Source organism: Neoarius graeffei, chromosome 19 (assembly GCF_027579695.1).
Source record: "Neoarius graeffei isolate fNeoGra1 chromosome 19, fNeoGra1.pri, whole genome shotgun sequence".
In the NCBI taxonomy this organism is placed as follows: Eukaryota; Metazoa; Chordata; class Actinopteri; order Siluriformes; family Ariidae; genus Neoarius; species Neoarius graeffei.
In genome coordinates, this window is record NC_083587.1 from 19057837 (window position 1) to 19073233 (window position 15397).

The following is a 15397-nucleotide window of genomic DNA, read 5'->3' on the forward strand; positions in this document are numbered from 1 at the left end:
GGCAGAACAGCAGAGAAATGTCGTGTTTGCCAGAAGGGGTGAAGTTTACTCGAGTGACAGAGTAGCAGAGAAATGCCGTGTTTGCCAGAAGGGGTGAAGTTTACTCGAGTGGCAGAGCAGCAGAGAAATGCCATGTTTGCCAGAAGGGGTGAAGTTTACTCGAGTGGCAGAACAGCAGAGAAATGCCGTGTTTGCCAGAAGGGGTGAAGTTTACTCGAGTGGCAGAACAGTAGAGAAATGCCGTGTTTGCCAGAAGGGGTGAAGTTTACTCGAGTGGCAGAACAGTAGAGAAATGCCGTGTTTGCCAGAAGGGGTGAAGTTTACTCGAGTGGCAGAGCAGCAGAGAAATGCCGTATTTGCCAGAAGGGGTGAAGTTTACTCGAGTGGCAGAACAGCAGAGAAATGTCGTGTTTGCCAGAAGGGGTGAAGTTTACTCGAGTGGCAGAGTAGCAGAGAAATGCCGTGTTTGCCAGAAGGGGTGAAGTTTACTCGAGTGGCAGAGTAGCAGAGAAATGCCGTGTTTGCCAGAAGGGGTGAAGTTTACTCGAGTGGCAGAGTAGCAGAGAAATGCCGTGTTTGCCAGAAGGGGTGAAGTTTACTCGAGTGACAGAACAGTACAGAAATGCCGTGTTTGCCAGAAGGGGTGAAGTTTACTCGAGTGGCAGAACAGTACAGAAATGCCGTGTTTGCCAGAAGGGGTGAAGTTTACTCGAGTGACAGAACAGCAGAGAAATGCCGTGTTTGCCAGAAGGGGTGAAGTTTAATGGAGTGGCAGAGTAGCAGAGAAATGCTGTGTTTGCCATAAGGGGTGAAGTTTACTCGAGTGGCAGAACAGTACAGAAATGCCGTATTTGCCAGAAGGGGTGAAGTTTACTCGAGTGACAGAACAGCAGAGAAATGCCGTGTTTTCCAGAAGGGGTGAAGTTTACTCGAGTGGCAGAGCAGCAGAGAAATGCCGTGTTTGCCAGAAGGGGTGAAGTTTACTCGAGTGGCAGAACAGTACAGAAATGCCGTATTTGCCAGAAGGGGTGAAGTTTACTCGAGTGGCAGAACAGCAGAGAAATGTCGTGTTTGCCAGAAGGGGTGAAGTTTACTCGAGTGGCAGAACAGCAGAGAAATGTCGTGTTTGCCAGAAGGGGTGAAGTTTACTCGAGTGGCAGAACAGCAGAGAAATGCCGTGTTTGCCAGAAGGGGTGAAGTTTACTCAAGTGGCAGAACAGCAGAGAAATGCCGTGTTTGCCAGAAGGGGTGAAGTTTACTCAAGTGGCAGAACAGCAGAGAAATGTCGTGTTTGCCAGAAGGGGTGAAGTTTACTCGAGTGGCAGAGCAGCAGAGAAATGCCGTATTTGCCAGAAGGGGTGAAGTTTACTCGAGTGGCAGAACAGCAGAGAAATGTCGTGTTTGCCAGATGGGGTGAAGTTTACTCGAGTGGCAGAACAGCAGAGAAATGCCGTGTTTGCCAGAAGGGGTGAAGTTTACTCAAGTGGCAGAACAGCAGAGAAATGCCGTGTTTGCCAGAAGGGGTGAAGTTTACTCAAGTGGCAGAACAGCAGAGAAATGTCGTGTTTGCCAGAAGGGGTGAAGTTTACTCGAGTGACAGAGTAGCAGAGAAATGCCGTGTTTGCCAGAAGGGGTGAAGTTTACTCGAGTGGCAGAGCAGCAGAGAAATGCCATGTTTGCCAGAAGGGGTGAAGTTTACTCGAGTGGCAGAACAGCAGAGAAATGCCGTGTTTGCCAGAAGGGGTGAAGTTTACTCGAGTGGCAGAACAGTAGAGAAATGCCGTGTTTGCCAGAAGGGGTGAAGTTTACTCGAGTGGCAGAGCAGCAGAGAAATGCCGTATTTGCCAGAAGGGGTGAAGTTTACTCGAGTGGCAGAACAGCAGAGAAATGCCGTGTTTGCCAGAAGGGGTGAAGTTTACTCGAGTGGCAGAACAGCAGAGAAATGCCGTGTTTGCCAGAAGGGGTGAAGTTTACTCAAGTGGCAGAACAGCAGAGAAATGCCGTGTTTGCCAGAAGGGGTGAAGTTTACTCAAGTGGCAGAACAGCAGAGAAATGTCGTGTTTGCCAGAAGGGGTGAAGTTTACTCGAGTGACAGAGTAGCAGAGAAATGCCGTGTTTGCCAGAAGGGGTGAAGTTTACTCGAGTGGCAGAGCAGCAGAGAAATGCCATGTTTGCCAGAAGGGGTGAAGTTTACTCGAGTGGCAGAACAGCAGAGAAATGCCGTGTTTGCCAGAAGGGGTGAAGTTTACTCGAGTGGCAGAACAGTAGAGAAATGCCGTGTTTGCCAGAAGGGGTGAAGTTTACTCGAGTGGCAGAACAGTAGAGAAATGCCGTGTTTGCCAGAAGGGGTGAAGTTTACTCGAGTGACAGAGTAGCAGAGAAATGCCGTGTTTGCCAGAAGGGGTGAAGTTTACTCGAGTGGCAGAGCAGCAGAGAAATGCCATGTTTGCCAGAAGGGGTGAAGTTTACTCGAGTGGCAGAACAGCAGAGAAATGCCGTGTTTGCCAGAAGGGGTGAAGTTTACTCGAGTGGCAGAACAGTAGAGAAATGCCGTGTTTGCCAGAAGGGGTGAAGTTTACTCGAGTGGCAGAGCAGCAGAGAAATGCCGTGTTTGCCAGAAGGGGTGAAGTTTACTCGAGTGGCAGAACAGTAGAGAAATGCCGTGTTTGCCAGAAGGGGTGAAGTTTACTCGAGTGGCAGAACAGTAGAGAAATGCCGTGTTTGCCAGAAGGGGTGAAGTTTACTCGAGTGGCAGAACAGTAGAGAAATGCCGTGTTTGCCAGAAGGGGTGAAGTTTACTCGAGTGGCAGAACAGTAGAGAAATGCCGTGTTTGCCAGAAGGGGTGAAGTTTACTCGAGTGGCAGAACAGCAGAGAAATGCCGTGTTTGCCAGAAGGGGTGAAGTTTACTCGAGTGGCAGAACAGCAGAGAAATGCCGTGTTTGCCAGAAGGGGTGAAGTTTACTCGAGTGGCAGAACAGCAGAGAAATGCCGTGTTTGCCAGAAGGGGTGAAGTTTACTCGAGTGGCAGAACAGCAGAGAAATGCCGTGTTTGCCAGAAGGGGTGAAGTTTACTCGAGTGGCAGAACAGCAGAGAAATGCCGTGTTTGCCAGAAGGGGTGAAGTTTACTCGAGTGGCAGAACAGCAGAGAAATGCCGTGTTTGCCAGAAGGGGTGAAGTTTACTCGAGTGGCAGAACAGCAGAGAAATGCCGTGTTTGCCAGAAGGGGTGAAGTTTACTCGAGTGGCAGAACAGTAGAGAAATGCCGTGTTTGCCAGAAGGGGTGAAGTTTACTCGAGTGGCAGAGCAGCAGAGAAATGTCGTGTTTGCCAGAAGGGGTGAAGTTTACTCGAGTGGCAGAACAGCAGAGAAATGCCGTGTTTGCCAGAAGGGGTGAAGTTTACTCAAGTGGCAGAACAGCAGAGAAATGCCGTGTTTGCCAGAAGGGGTGAAGTTTACTCGAGTGGCAGAACAGCAGAGAAATGCCGTGTTTGCCAGAAGGGGTGAAGTTTACTCGAGTGGCAGAACAGTAGAGAAATGCCGTGTTTGCCAGAAGGGGTGAAGTTTACTCGAGTGGCAGAACAGCAGAGAAATGCCGTGTTTGCCAGAAGGGGTGAAGTTTACTCGAGTGGCAGAACAGTAGAGAAATGCCGTGTTTGCCAGAAGGGGTGAAGTTTACTCGAGTGGCAGAACAGCAGAGAAATGTGCCAGAAATATGATTAATTTCCAATAACGACATGTCCTGAAGTGTAGAAGAAGAATGCCTTCATCACTGCACAAATGTACAACAAAATTTAGTTCATCGTAGTTCTTAGTGTCCAACAGCAACTCCTTAATGACGACAGATATTAATTTATGAACTGAACGTTGTGTCGTGCTTTTTATCCGTTTTTAGAGTTGCATTGTAATGTTGTGGAACATCCTGAAAACAACTTGCATTATAGCAGCTGTAAACAGTCATTCCCCGCACCAGCTGCTCTCTCTTTTTTTCTCTTTTAAATCTTTCTCTGTCACTGATGTTCAAGACAAGATTTTAGGAACATTAACAGTAGAACTTGTTGTCTGAGTAAGGATTATTTGTTGGCGCGTTTGTAATGTTTGGGTGACGAGGATGCTTCCTCCTCTTTTGCAGGTTTCCTCTGCAGTGCTCTCCAGCCGCTTCTACGCCAGCTTCACTCCTCAGGCCTCGTTTGACATCAAGGTCAGTTCACGATTCTGACGCCATGGTTCTCACTCCTGAGTCTTGGTTTAGTTTTATAATACAGAAGCCAACTATAGAAATAAACATTTTTGAATGAATCGCCCAAACGTACAAGGGTCATTCCACGCCAAACGTCCGAATGCTCCCGCTCGACCATCTCAGATTTACCTGAAAAAATTCCACGAGGTTCACACACTTCCCAATAGGAAAAGTCCCAAATTTCAGCTCCCAACTCATTATAGTTTTGTCATAAAAAAATATTTAGGCAGCTAACCCCAGACACGTTTTCAGCAGAGTTTTCCAGGGAGCCACTTTCACATTGCTGTATCTAGAAAACTATTTGAGCTAAGTCTTTCAAATTTTCAAGGGCTACTATCTGGCTAAAGTACTTGTAGTAGATGGACTTTTACACATGTGCTTTCGGTTTATCATAGCGTTCTGGCAGCTTGAATTTGCTCGAAAATTCAACTCTTCAAATCTGGCAGCATATTTGAAGGACTGTTGAAAGTAGAGATTAGATGATGTGTTGCACAGGTACCCAGCACAAATCTTCTCTCATTGGCCAGAAGAAACTTTTTGCTGGGCCATGTGGATGCATAAATTGTATCTGAACATCTTGCTGATCTTCAGATGTCTCTCTGATGCTTCCAACCCACCAGTGATGGTCATAAACACAGGTTATATATTGGCCAGGTGTCATGTCACTGATCTGGAGGCCATGTGAAAACTCTTCTTCAATATGTTCTATCTCATAGTTGACCAAAAATCCAGCAATTCCAGACACTCTGCTGACCTCAATTGTTGTGGCATTGACTGGCTTGAAACAGTGATTATCTCTAGTACCTGGCACCGTGAATGCCTTTACGAATCTGCTTTCCAGCTTGTCAGCCATGGACTTTACACTTTCTTTGCTTATCCACATAAATTTCACCCCTAGGATGTTTTTTTCCACCCATTTGAAGAGGTCTTCAGGGGTTAGGATGTGGTTTGTATCAGTGGCCTGCAGACTCGCTCTTGCAGCCTCTCGCTTTACTGTGCCACCTATTCCATCACATGGTGACTTACCGTGTGATGTTCCAAAGAAGTTCCATTCCGCAGAAACACCGAAGTCTGATGAGTGATAAAGCAGACTGATAAAGCTTTTGCGGTTTTTATAATGAGCAGCAGCTCCATCACTGAAATAGTGAATGGTCTTCAAAGTGGGCAGCAACTTCTTCACTTCGGGTATAACACTGCATAGAAAAGTGTACACAGCTTCTGTATCATGCTTAAGACAATCACTCACTATGCACATACTTGAACATTTAAGCTGGTCATCCTCCGTGTAGTAGATCACAAAAGGATGCAGGGTACACTGGGAGTTATCCCAGTGGTAACCCTGGGTGGCGTCTTGAACAATAAAAGAGTAATTCTCAGCAAAGTCAAGAAGTATGATGCATTCATCTGAGTGCAGTTCTTCCTTCAGTTGGCATAAACGATGACTTTGATGCTTTGCAATAAAGTGATGAACCGACAGTTGGTTTACTTTTTCCATGAGCAAATCCAGGTAGTCTTCTGTTGAGATGGTGTAGTCCAAAAGAGTTGTTCTGTCAGTTGTCACCCACTGCTTGAAGCTAATGTTGTCTACATCATCACTTACTTTGTCATTCAAAAAGTGTTCTAGATTTGTGGATCCTGGGCACTCTTCACACCTGTGTAACATGCATTCCATGTTCTGTGTGGAACACACAAGATGGTTCAGGAGATCTGTGTGGGTGATTTTCTCTGCTTGGTTTTCAGTTGGGAAAGCAGAAAGCATTAGCTTCACATTCTGGTGGTAAACACAAACAGAATGTGTCCCTCTAGCACCTACAGTTATGCACTCCTTGGGACGGAGTGAGCAAAATTTGGAGATTCCTATCTTCAGGTCAGGGTTTGATTGCTTGAATAGCTGGAAGGCTTCATTCAGATTCATTACAATTAATCTTTTTTGCTTGTGTACTCTCTTGTCTCCTTCTTTGACACTCTTAAAATCTTTTTTACCAGGCAGTGGTCTAGAAATATCATCCTGGTGAAAAAATGCAATAACTTTGTTTACAGTGTCTGTACTCAGTGGTCTTCCTATTGAGGGTGTGATGACAGGCAAAATACCATGTTCTAAGCGCAGATCTCTTGCTCGTCTGACTAGACGCTCACGAACACCAAATTCATCAATGGTCTTTGCAATACTCCAGCTTTGTGGTACCAAAGTTAATAACTTGATCTGCTCCTGCTTTCCAGTCGTGATTGATAACTTTTGCTTCAAAGCTGTGACAAGATAGCCAACATCACTCACATCAGCAGATGATGTGGTCATCATAGGAGCAGCCCATGACGTTGAAGAGACTGCAGCACACCAATGTAGCATTTCCTTGGTCTTGTGGCCAACTTCTTCAACCTTTCTCTTAATGTACGCTTCCTTATCCCTGGGACTGACTCGTGAGATTTTACATGGGGAAAGTCCAATAGCAGTGAAGCACTTATCCAATTGGTCTTTTATGTCTTCCTGTTGTACATAGTCAACATGATCATGATCAACATGCTCTTGCAATGGAACTTTGACTGACACTTTATACATATGCTTCTTGCACTGCATGCATACTTTCATTCCAGCCTTTACAGATGTCTTTCCAATGGCCTCTGCTTGGGACAGAGAGATGATGCGAAGATTTTTTTTCATAGGTCTTGCATGTAAGCCATATGGGTTGCTGCAGTTTTTTTGTAGAGAAGAGTAACAATCCAGGTTTATTTTCTTATGGTACAAACATATAGTTGCATCAGGTGGTACATCATCCTGCAGACTACACCTGTGCTTCAGGAGCATTTGGTCATCTTTTGACAGAGAAGTGATGGATACCAGTTGTCTTGGTCTGAAACAATAGAAGCATAACATGTCAAAATGATGGTCAATCAGCAAAGTTGCAAGAAAAGTATTAATGTAAAGTAAGTATTAAAGTAGTTAGACTTACATTGCATAACTCTTGGTGTAATCCAACCTGTGGCAGTCTTCAGTACATCCCAACACAGCTCCAATAAAACATGGAGCCAAAGATGCCATCTTGAAAACTGTGAGCCTGCTCATTCTAGTCATTTAAATAGTCAATCTGATTGCAAGTGGCTCGTTCTAAATACAGGTGTGAACATTTACTAGAGTGCCTTGGAATCTGATTGATGTGGGGATGGTATGAGACACTTGCATCCACATTATGTTCTGCAGTGTGCATGCTCAATTTGACACATTTCTGTTTCTATACCTAATGATTACATATAAGTTGACCTTCAAATATAGTTTATCATGAATCAAATGAGGGCGGCACGGTGGTGTAGTGGTTAGCGCTGTCGCCTCACAGCAAGAAGGTCCTGGGTTCGAGCCCCGGGGCCGGCGAGGGCCTTTCTGTGCGGAGTTTGCATGTTCTCCCCGTGTCCGCGTGGGTTTCCTCCGGGTGCTCCGGTTTCCCCCACAGTCCAAAGACATGCAGGTTAGGTTAACTGGTGACTCTAAATTGAGCGTAGGTGTGAATGTGAGTGTGAATGGTTGTCTGTGTCTATGTGTCAGCCCTGTGATGACCTGGCGACTTGTCCAGGGTGTACCCCGCCTTTCGCCCGTAGTCAGCTGGGATAGGCTCCAGCTTGCCTGCGACCCTGTAGAACAGGATAAAGCGGCTACAGATAATGAGATGAGATGAATCAAATGAAGCATTTTATTGAGTTTAAGCTGTATGTAATGAATTTAAGGCATGTTCTTAGCATCTGGAAGTGCCTTCATAGACCATGAATGCTGTGTATGTGTGCAAACACCTCATTTTCAAAAAATCATTTTGCAACATTAAGGCAAAACACCATCACAATTTTTGGATATGTTAGAAACATATATCTAATCTTTCAAAAACAGCCAATTTTATGTTGGTGGGACCTATCATTTTTTTGCTATACCATGCCAAAAATGGCACCAAATTATTTTTTCCAATTTTTAAACCTTAATATCTTCTAGACCATGCTTCACAGAGGGACAGTTTTTGAATACAAAGTACACAGCATTTGTGGGAAGGTGCATGTGCAATATCAAGCCTCTGTCTTTAACATTATACTTTCAACAGTCCTTCAAATATGCTGCCAGATTTGAAGAGTTGAATTTTCGAGCAAATTCAAGCTGCCAGAACGCTATGATAAACCAAAAGCACATGTGTAAAAGTCCATCTACTACGAGTACTTTAGCCAGATAGTAGCCCTTGGAAATTTGAAAGACTTAGCTCAAATAGTTTTCTAGATACAGCAATGTGAAAGTGGCTCCCTGGAAAACTCTGCTGAAAACGTGTCTGGGGTTAGCTGCCTAAATATTTTTTTTATGACAAAACTATAATGAGTTGGGAGCTGAAATTTGGGACTTTTCCTATTGGGAAGTGTGTGAACCTCGTGGAATTTTTTCAGGTAAATCTGAGATGGTCGAGCGGGAGCATTCGGACGTTTGGCGTGGAATGACCCACAACTGAACTGATCAGCAATTCGTTCATCTGACTCCTCCTTTGTACGTCCAAAAGCACGAGTCCACTGATTCTCATTCATTCGTCTCTCTCATTTTGTTCCTTGCCCCACCCCACCCAGCTCCTCACAGAATTAGCCAAAAGCTCAGGACCATTTAGGTGGGGTTTACATTAGACCGTATCAGCGGATCATCAGATTAACGTTTTTAAAACGATTCGCGTGCACACAGCAACACCAATACACGGATACGCTCGGCTCCGCAGGCATCCTGCGCTCCAAATCACTCCGCCCTGAACAGCGAGTGCCCTCTGGAGGGTGCGCACTCCGGCCCTGCGCAGCTCACAGAGCGCACGAGTGAAGCGCACGAGCAGTGATTCGGGACTGAGCCGCTGTGTGTGTGATCCCAGCGCATATCACTTACCACTTGCAAGTGGAAGGATGGCAAGCCTAAAGACAATCATAACTACACAATGGGCAGTATTTGCATCAGTATTTGCAGTATTTTCATACTTTTATACTCTTTAATGAAAGGTGATACAAGGCGGAAGTCCGCGCCGTTTTTCAGCAGTCGCGTCACATGACCAACGCCAGCGAATCAGGAAGGTGGATGTCACAGTGACGTTGTCCAATGAGACGCCAGCTAGAGCTCAGCACAGCGTATCCGCGTATTCTCAATGTTTACACAGCACTGGAGCTGACACGATCTGGATTGAATACGTGGACGCTGGCGGATTCCCGTTTCCCGGCGTTTCCAGGCGTTTTAATGTAAACGGACAGTGCATCCGCGAAGAAAACGAGACAGATACGGTCTAATGTAAACTTGGCCTTAGCTCACTGATGTATCAGTTGAGCATTTGCAGACGACTGTAGGATCCTGGAGCAAGAGAAGGAGATGTAGATGACCGAGAACAGGATACATCAACACGGCTGCTTTTTTTTTTTTTCTCGGTTTTATCTGGAAGTGCTATTAGAGAACGAACAAACTGTACATATCTGATGTTTGGAAATATTTACACGTCCTCATGCAGTTGATCTTCAGTTGGATCAGCCGCTCCTCAAATCTAGCGTTCGTGTTTGTTCGAACATCCTTATTACTGTTGAAACTGCTGAGAAGAAGCCTCTTTCATGCCATCCAAAAAAAAAAAGTGTGTTTAAATAAATAGTGACACACTTTATTTACCAGTTACTTACTATGAAGCTACGTTTTGATGTCAGTGAGCGAGACTGAAATTAGTATTATCACATTCATAAGTAGCTTACCCATGATACGCAATCGAAATGTAGCTTAATGGTCAGTAACTGGTAAATAAAGTGTCACTATTTATTTAGTGAAGATAAATTCTCCGATGCCCTGTTGTTCAGGATGGATGGACGGATGAAGCTTCACGAAGCCTTGTGCAGAGATGCCTACTAGTACGGATTGGCCGTGTTTTGTACGGAAAAGTTACGTAAATACGATGTTACGGCAAACAGTGCTATTCTGTACGGAATTATTATAAAGTCTTAAAAAATTCCAGTGAGTTGTTTTAAAATGTCCAAGCGACTTTTTCAATCCATGCGCGATTCACGGCTATTTATTTTTACGACAACCGCACATGCTGTGTGTGACGTGTGCAGATTCCGCACATTTGCTCGCTCTATTTTCGATACGGTAGAATGGCCGTGCATTACACCCAGTCAAAAGGGCAATCTGTGTAGGACTGACATTAACATCACTCATGGTGGTCGCGATGACTGCACACGGCATGTCAACTACAAAAAAAACCATCTGGAGTATGCCGAAATGGCGAGTCAGGCGGAAAGTAAATCTGGGGGTATCCAGCAGTTTTTTACGAAATCTGTGGATGAAAAGACACGGAACGTGACCCGTGCTGAAGCGGTGATGGTTGACCTGTGCTTGGAGTTGAACTTGCCGATTAGTGCCATGAAATGTGAGTTAAACTTATTCAGTTTCTGTTTACATGTCTGATTTTTATTCACTGAAATATCAAACACTGGCTGGACTTCTTTAATTCAAAGGCTTTTCAGTGTTGCAAGTGCAAATGTACATGTAGTATGATCAAAAACAGAATTTTATGATTAGTGCTGTTGGGATTGTGGCAAAAAATTGATCATTCCACTGTTTTAAATACAATTATAAATGCCATTTTATTCAGTGTCTCTTCTGAAGCATTATGCTGAAGTATTTATATATTGGGACATTAAGATAACGATGTCGGACTCTCTTTGGCATGAAATAAGAAATTTTTTTTAATTTTATTAGAATCCGTTAACAGGTAGAACATTTTGTCAGGCAATATAATATAATACTTTTGAGGAGTTACATTCAATACCAATGATTGGTAGTCAACAGTAATGTCTGCAAACAGGGAACACTATTGTATTTATAAAAATGTGATCTATTGTATGCTCTAGAAATTTGTTGAGTGGAAATTCAGTTGAGATGGCTGCTCGTGTTTTGTTTATTCAATTCACACAAAACAGTTCTTTTTAATAATTTAAATGTTAAACATATTGGTATACGGTATACACCTCTTTATAATGGAAATGCACATAAATTAATGTTACTAATACTGAAAAATGTTTTCAAGAATACTGAAATTCAAAATTTGGGGTAGGCATCTCTGCTTGTGGCTTTTCCCTGATTGTGCTGGGAAATGTATCGAAGTCTCTGCGTATCAAAAACAACGACATCTTGTGGTTTGAAAAATTACATCAGCTGACAAAACTGCTTTGTGTGACGTGTCTACACTCTTCATTATATACAAGTAGACTTCACGATTGTGTAGAAACGGAATAAGAATGTTATTGTCGGTGTGACGCAATAAAATGATGTTTAGCTAGTGGTACAAAAAGTCCCAGCACTCAACCAGTCCACCAGGAGAGTAATGAAGAAAGGTGGGGTTTAGAACCCTCTGACACTCAAAACCAAGCAGCCAGGTGATTGGACAGAAAGCGACAAAAAAGCGAGGCCTTTGTCATTGATTCCATGATTCTCTGAAAATAATCCAGTCTGTAAAAATAAAATGTACATGTGTTAAATTCACATTTGGCGCTCTCAGCAAGCTTCACTTCTTCTCTTCCCTTGTCTGGTGTCTGTGTAACATCACAAACTGTTCATTGGGGGGGTGCAGGTGCACGCCTGCAGGGGAGTTGATTCAGAGTCGAATCACTTTCTCGGTACAATCGAGCATGCTTGAATCATCTGCAGAGGAGTCGAATCTCTCTGTACAGTCGAGCATTTTTGAATCATCTCCTGCAGGGGAGTCGATTCAGAGTCGAATCCTTTCCTCAGTGCAGTCATGCATATTTGAATCATTTCCTGCAGGGGAGTCGATTCAGAGTCGAATCCTTTCCACAATGCAATCGAGCATTTTTGAATCATTTCTTGCAAGGGAGTCGATTCAGAGTCGAATCTCTCGGTACAATCGAGCATTTTTTGAATCATTTGCTGCAGGGGAGTCGAATGACTTTCTCGGTACAGTCGAGCATGTTTGAATCATCTCCTGTAGGGGAGTTGATTCAGTGTCGATTCACTTTCTCGGTACAGTCAAGCATTTTTGAATCACTTCCTGCAGGGATTCGATTCAGAGTCGAATCACTTTCTCGGTACAATCGAGCATGCTTGAATCATCTCCTGCGGAGGAGTCGAATCTCTCTGTACAGTCGAGCATTTTTGAATCATCTCCTGCAGGGGAGTCGATTCAGAGTCGAATCCTTTCCTCAGTGCAGTCATGCATATTTGAATCATTTCCTGCGGGGGAGTCGATTCAGAATCGAATCCTTTCCGCAATGCAATCGAGCATTTTTTGAATCATTTCTTGCAAGGGAGTCGATTCAGAGTCGAATCTCTCGGTACAATCGAGCATTTTTTGAATCATTTGCTGCAGGGGAGTCGAATGACTTTCTCGGTACAGTCGAGCATGTTTGAATCATCTCCTGTAGGGGAGTTGATTCAGTGTCGATTCACTTTCTCGGTACAGTCAAGCATTTTTGAATCACTTCCTGCAGGGAGTCGATTCAGAGTCGAATCACTTTCTCGGTACAATTGAGCATGCTTGAATCATCTCCTGCGGAGGAGTCGAATCTCTCTGTACAGTCGAGCATTTTTGAATCATCTCCTGCAGGGGAGTCGATTCAGAGTCGAATCCTTTCCTCAGTGCAGTCATGCATATTTGAATCATTTCCTGCGGGGGAGTCGATTCAGAGTCGAATCCTTTCCGCAATGCAATCGAGCATTTTTTGAATCATTTCTTGCAAGGGAGTCGATTCAGAGTCGAATCTCTCGGTACAATCAAGCATTTTTTGAATCATTTGCTGCAGGGGAGTCGAATGACTTTCTCGGTACAGTCGAGCATGTTTGAATCATCTCCTGTAGGGGAGTTGATTCAGTGTCGATTCACTTTCTCGGTACAGTCAAGCATTTTTGAATCACTTCCTGCAGGGATTCGATTCAGAGTCGAATCACTTTCTCGGTACAATCGAGCATGCTTGAATCATCTCCTGCGGAGGAGTCGAATCTCTCTGTACAGTCGAGCATTTTTGAATCATCTCCTGCAGGGGAGTCGATTCAGAGTCGAATCCTTTCCTCAGTGCAGTCATGCATATTTGAATCATTTCCTGCGGGGGAGTCGATTCAGAGTCGAATCCTTTCCACAATGCAATCGAGCATTTTTTGAATCTTTTCTTGCAAGGGAGTCGATTCAGAGTCGAATCTCTCGGTACAATCGAGCATTTTTTGAATCATTTGCTGCAGGGGAGTCGAATCACTTTCTCGGTACAGTCGAGCATGTTTGAATCATCTCCTGTAGGGGAGTTGATTCAGTGTCGATTCACTTTCTCGGTACAGTCAAGCATTTTTGAATCACTTCCTGCAGGGAGTCGATTCAGAGTCGAATCAATTTCCCGGTACAGTCGAGCATGTTTGAATCATAGACATATAAACATAGACGCCGCATTGAGCTGGTGGCCCGTTGCTGGGATACGTCAGAGTGTCCGCCATATTTGATGTGGCAAATCTTCCCCGTAAACCAATGCAAGTAAATGGACTGAACTTCATAAAGCCCCTTTCTACAATAATATTTAACTCGATGCCTTTTATTCACCCATTAAGACACACACGTATATATTTGGGAAACAAACAGGCATCAAAACAACACATATAACTTTTAATGTGATGGTTATAAATAGTGTTCGAAATACCCTGTACACTGCAAACTAGCGACAGATACGCGATAGATAGCTCAGGTAAGCTAATCAGTCAGCATACCGTAGCAAGCTACCAAAACCTGAAGCCACAAAAACCAACCTACAAGACTGAATATGATAAATGATGGAAATAGTGGAAAAACTGGAAATAGTGATTGAAAATAAAAATGTACTGTTTTATTTATTGAGTCACCACACAGACCTACTCTCGTTGAATAAAGTGAGCTGAATGACCGCCAAACTGAGTTCGGCCAGGTTCTAACGTCATACCAAAACAAAATACATCACTGATTCCTTCACATTCAGAAAGGTTAAAAACATTCATCATACGTTCAAAAACGTTCATCATAGTGTGGCACTGTATTATCTAATTCTCACTGCTTATAACTCTACACCTACCCGGTGGAGATGAGCTGGGAAACTGAAGACTGAAGAACAGCTCCCTCTCTGATCCTGACTGTCTGACCTGTTCTGTCCAAATCCTCCGTTCTGAAGTGTTCACTGCAGAGCATGGATGACGGAGTAGCAGAAAACCCTTCCCGTCGCACAGCTGTCTCCCACTGCTTTTTCATCTCTTTATTTTTGGGAAACCTACATAGTATGTGAAAAGTTAACTAAGCAACTAACAACAATCAGCGTCGTTACGAAGGAAATACTTCGTTGTTTGGAGACAGGTTTCACCGAGCGACTATTATGCGCGAGACTTCATATTAGCCACAAAGTCAGAAAGATCTGTTCGTAAAATTACGTTATAATGACCAAATACAATGAAAAGTATTTTTCCAGTCTCACCTGTGAAAGGTAATCCCATGTGATCTCGTTTGGACGGTAAACCTGTTGGTACAGTTAAACGCAGCACATGAATGAGGCATCTTTATTCTCGGCTACTGTCTAGACGCTATATCAGAGACGGTTGAAGAATCTCCACTTTGCCACATCCAATATGGCGGCGAGGATGACGTATGATTCTACGCAGAAGGCGGCGTCTGTTTATATGTCTATGGTTTGAATCATCTCCTGCAGGGGAGTCGATTCACTTTCTCGGTACAGTCAAGCATTTTTTACTCACTTCCTGCAGGGGAGTCGATTCAGAGTCGAATCGCTTTTTCGGTACAGTCGAGCATTTTTGAATCATTTCCTGCAGGGGAGTCTATTCAGAGTCGAATCCTTTCCTCAGAGCAGTCGAGCATTTTTGAATCATTTCCTGCAGGGGAGTCGATTCAGAGTCGAATCGCTTTCTCAGTGTAGTCGCATTGTCTTGGACAAACTAAACACTCCATCCTTAATAATGTAATCATGGATTTTTTTTTTTATAATATTTGATAAAGTTTCTTCAGTAAAATATCTGATCAGAAGAGAAGCACACATCTCTGTGGTTCTGTTTTAAAAAAAAAAAAAAAAAAGGGCGGACGACCAACATCTAACCAATCTGATGTCTCCGTTCATAAAACTCCACCTCTTGCACTAACTTTCAGGCCTTGTGTTTTG

The 15397-nt window shown here is 43.8% G+C and overlaps 1 protein-coding gene across 1 annotated transcript in view; it reads left to right on the forward strand.

Annotated features, from left to right (window-relative positions):
* The window catches only part of pdha1b (pyruvate dehydrogenase E1 subunit alpha 1b), a 29767-nt gene that overhangs the window by 3966 nt on the left and 10404 nt on the right, over positions 1 to 15397 (forward strand). The window contains exon 2 of the mRNA XM_060899786.1: positions 4133 to 4201. Within this exon, the coding sequence (XP_060755769.1) occupies positions 4133 to 4201 (69 nt within the window). The remainder of the gene's footprint in view (positions 1 to 4132; positions 4202 to 15397) is intronic.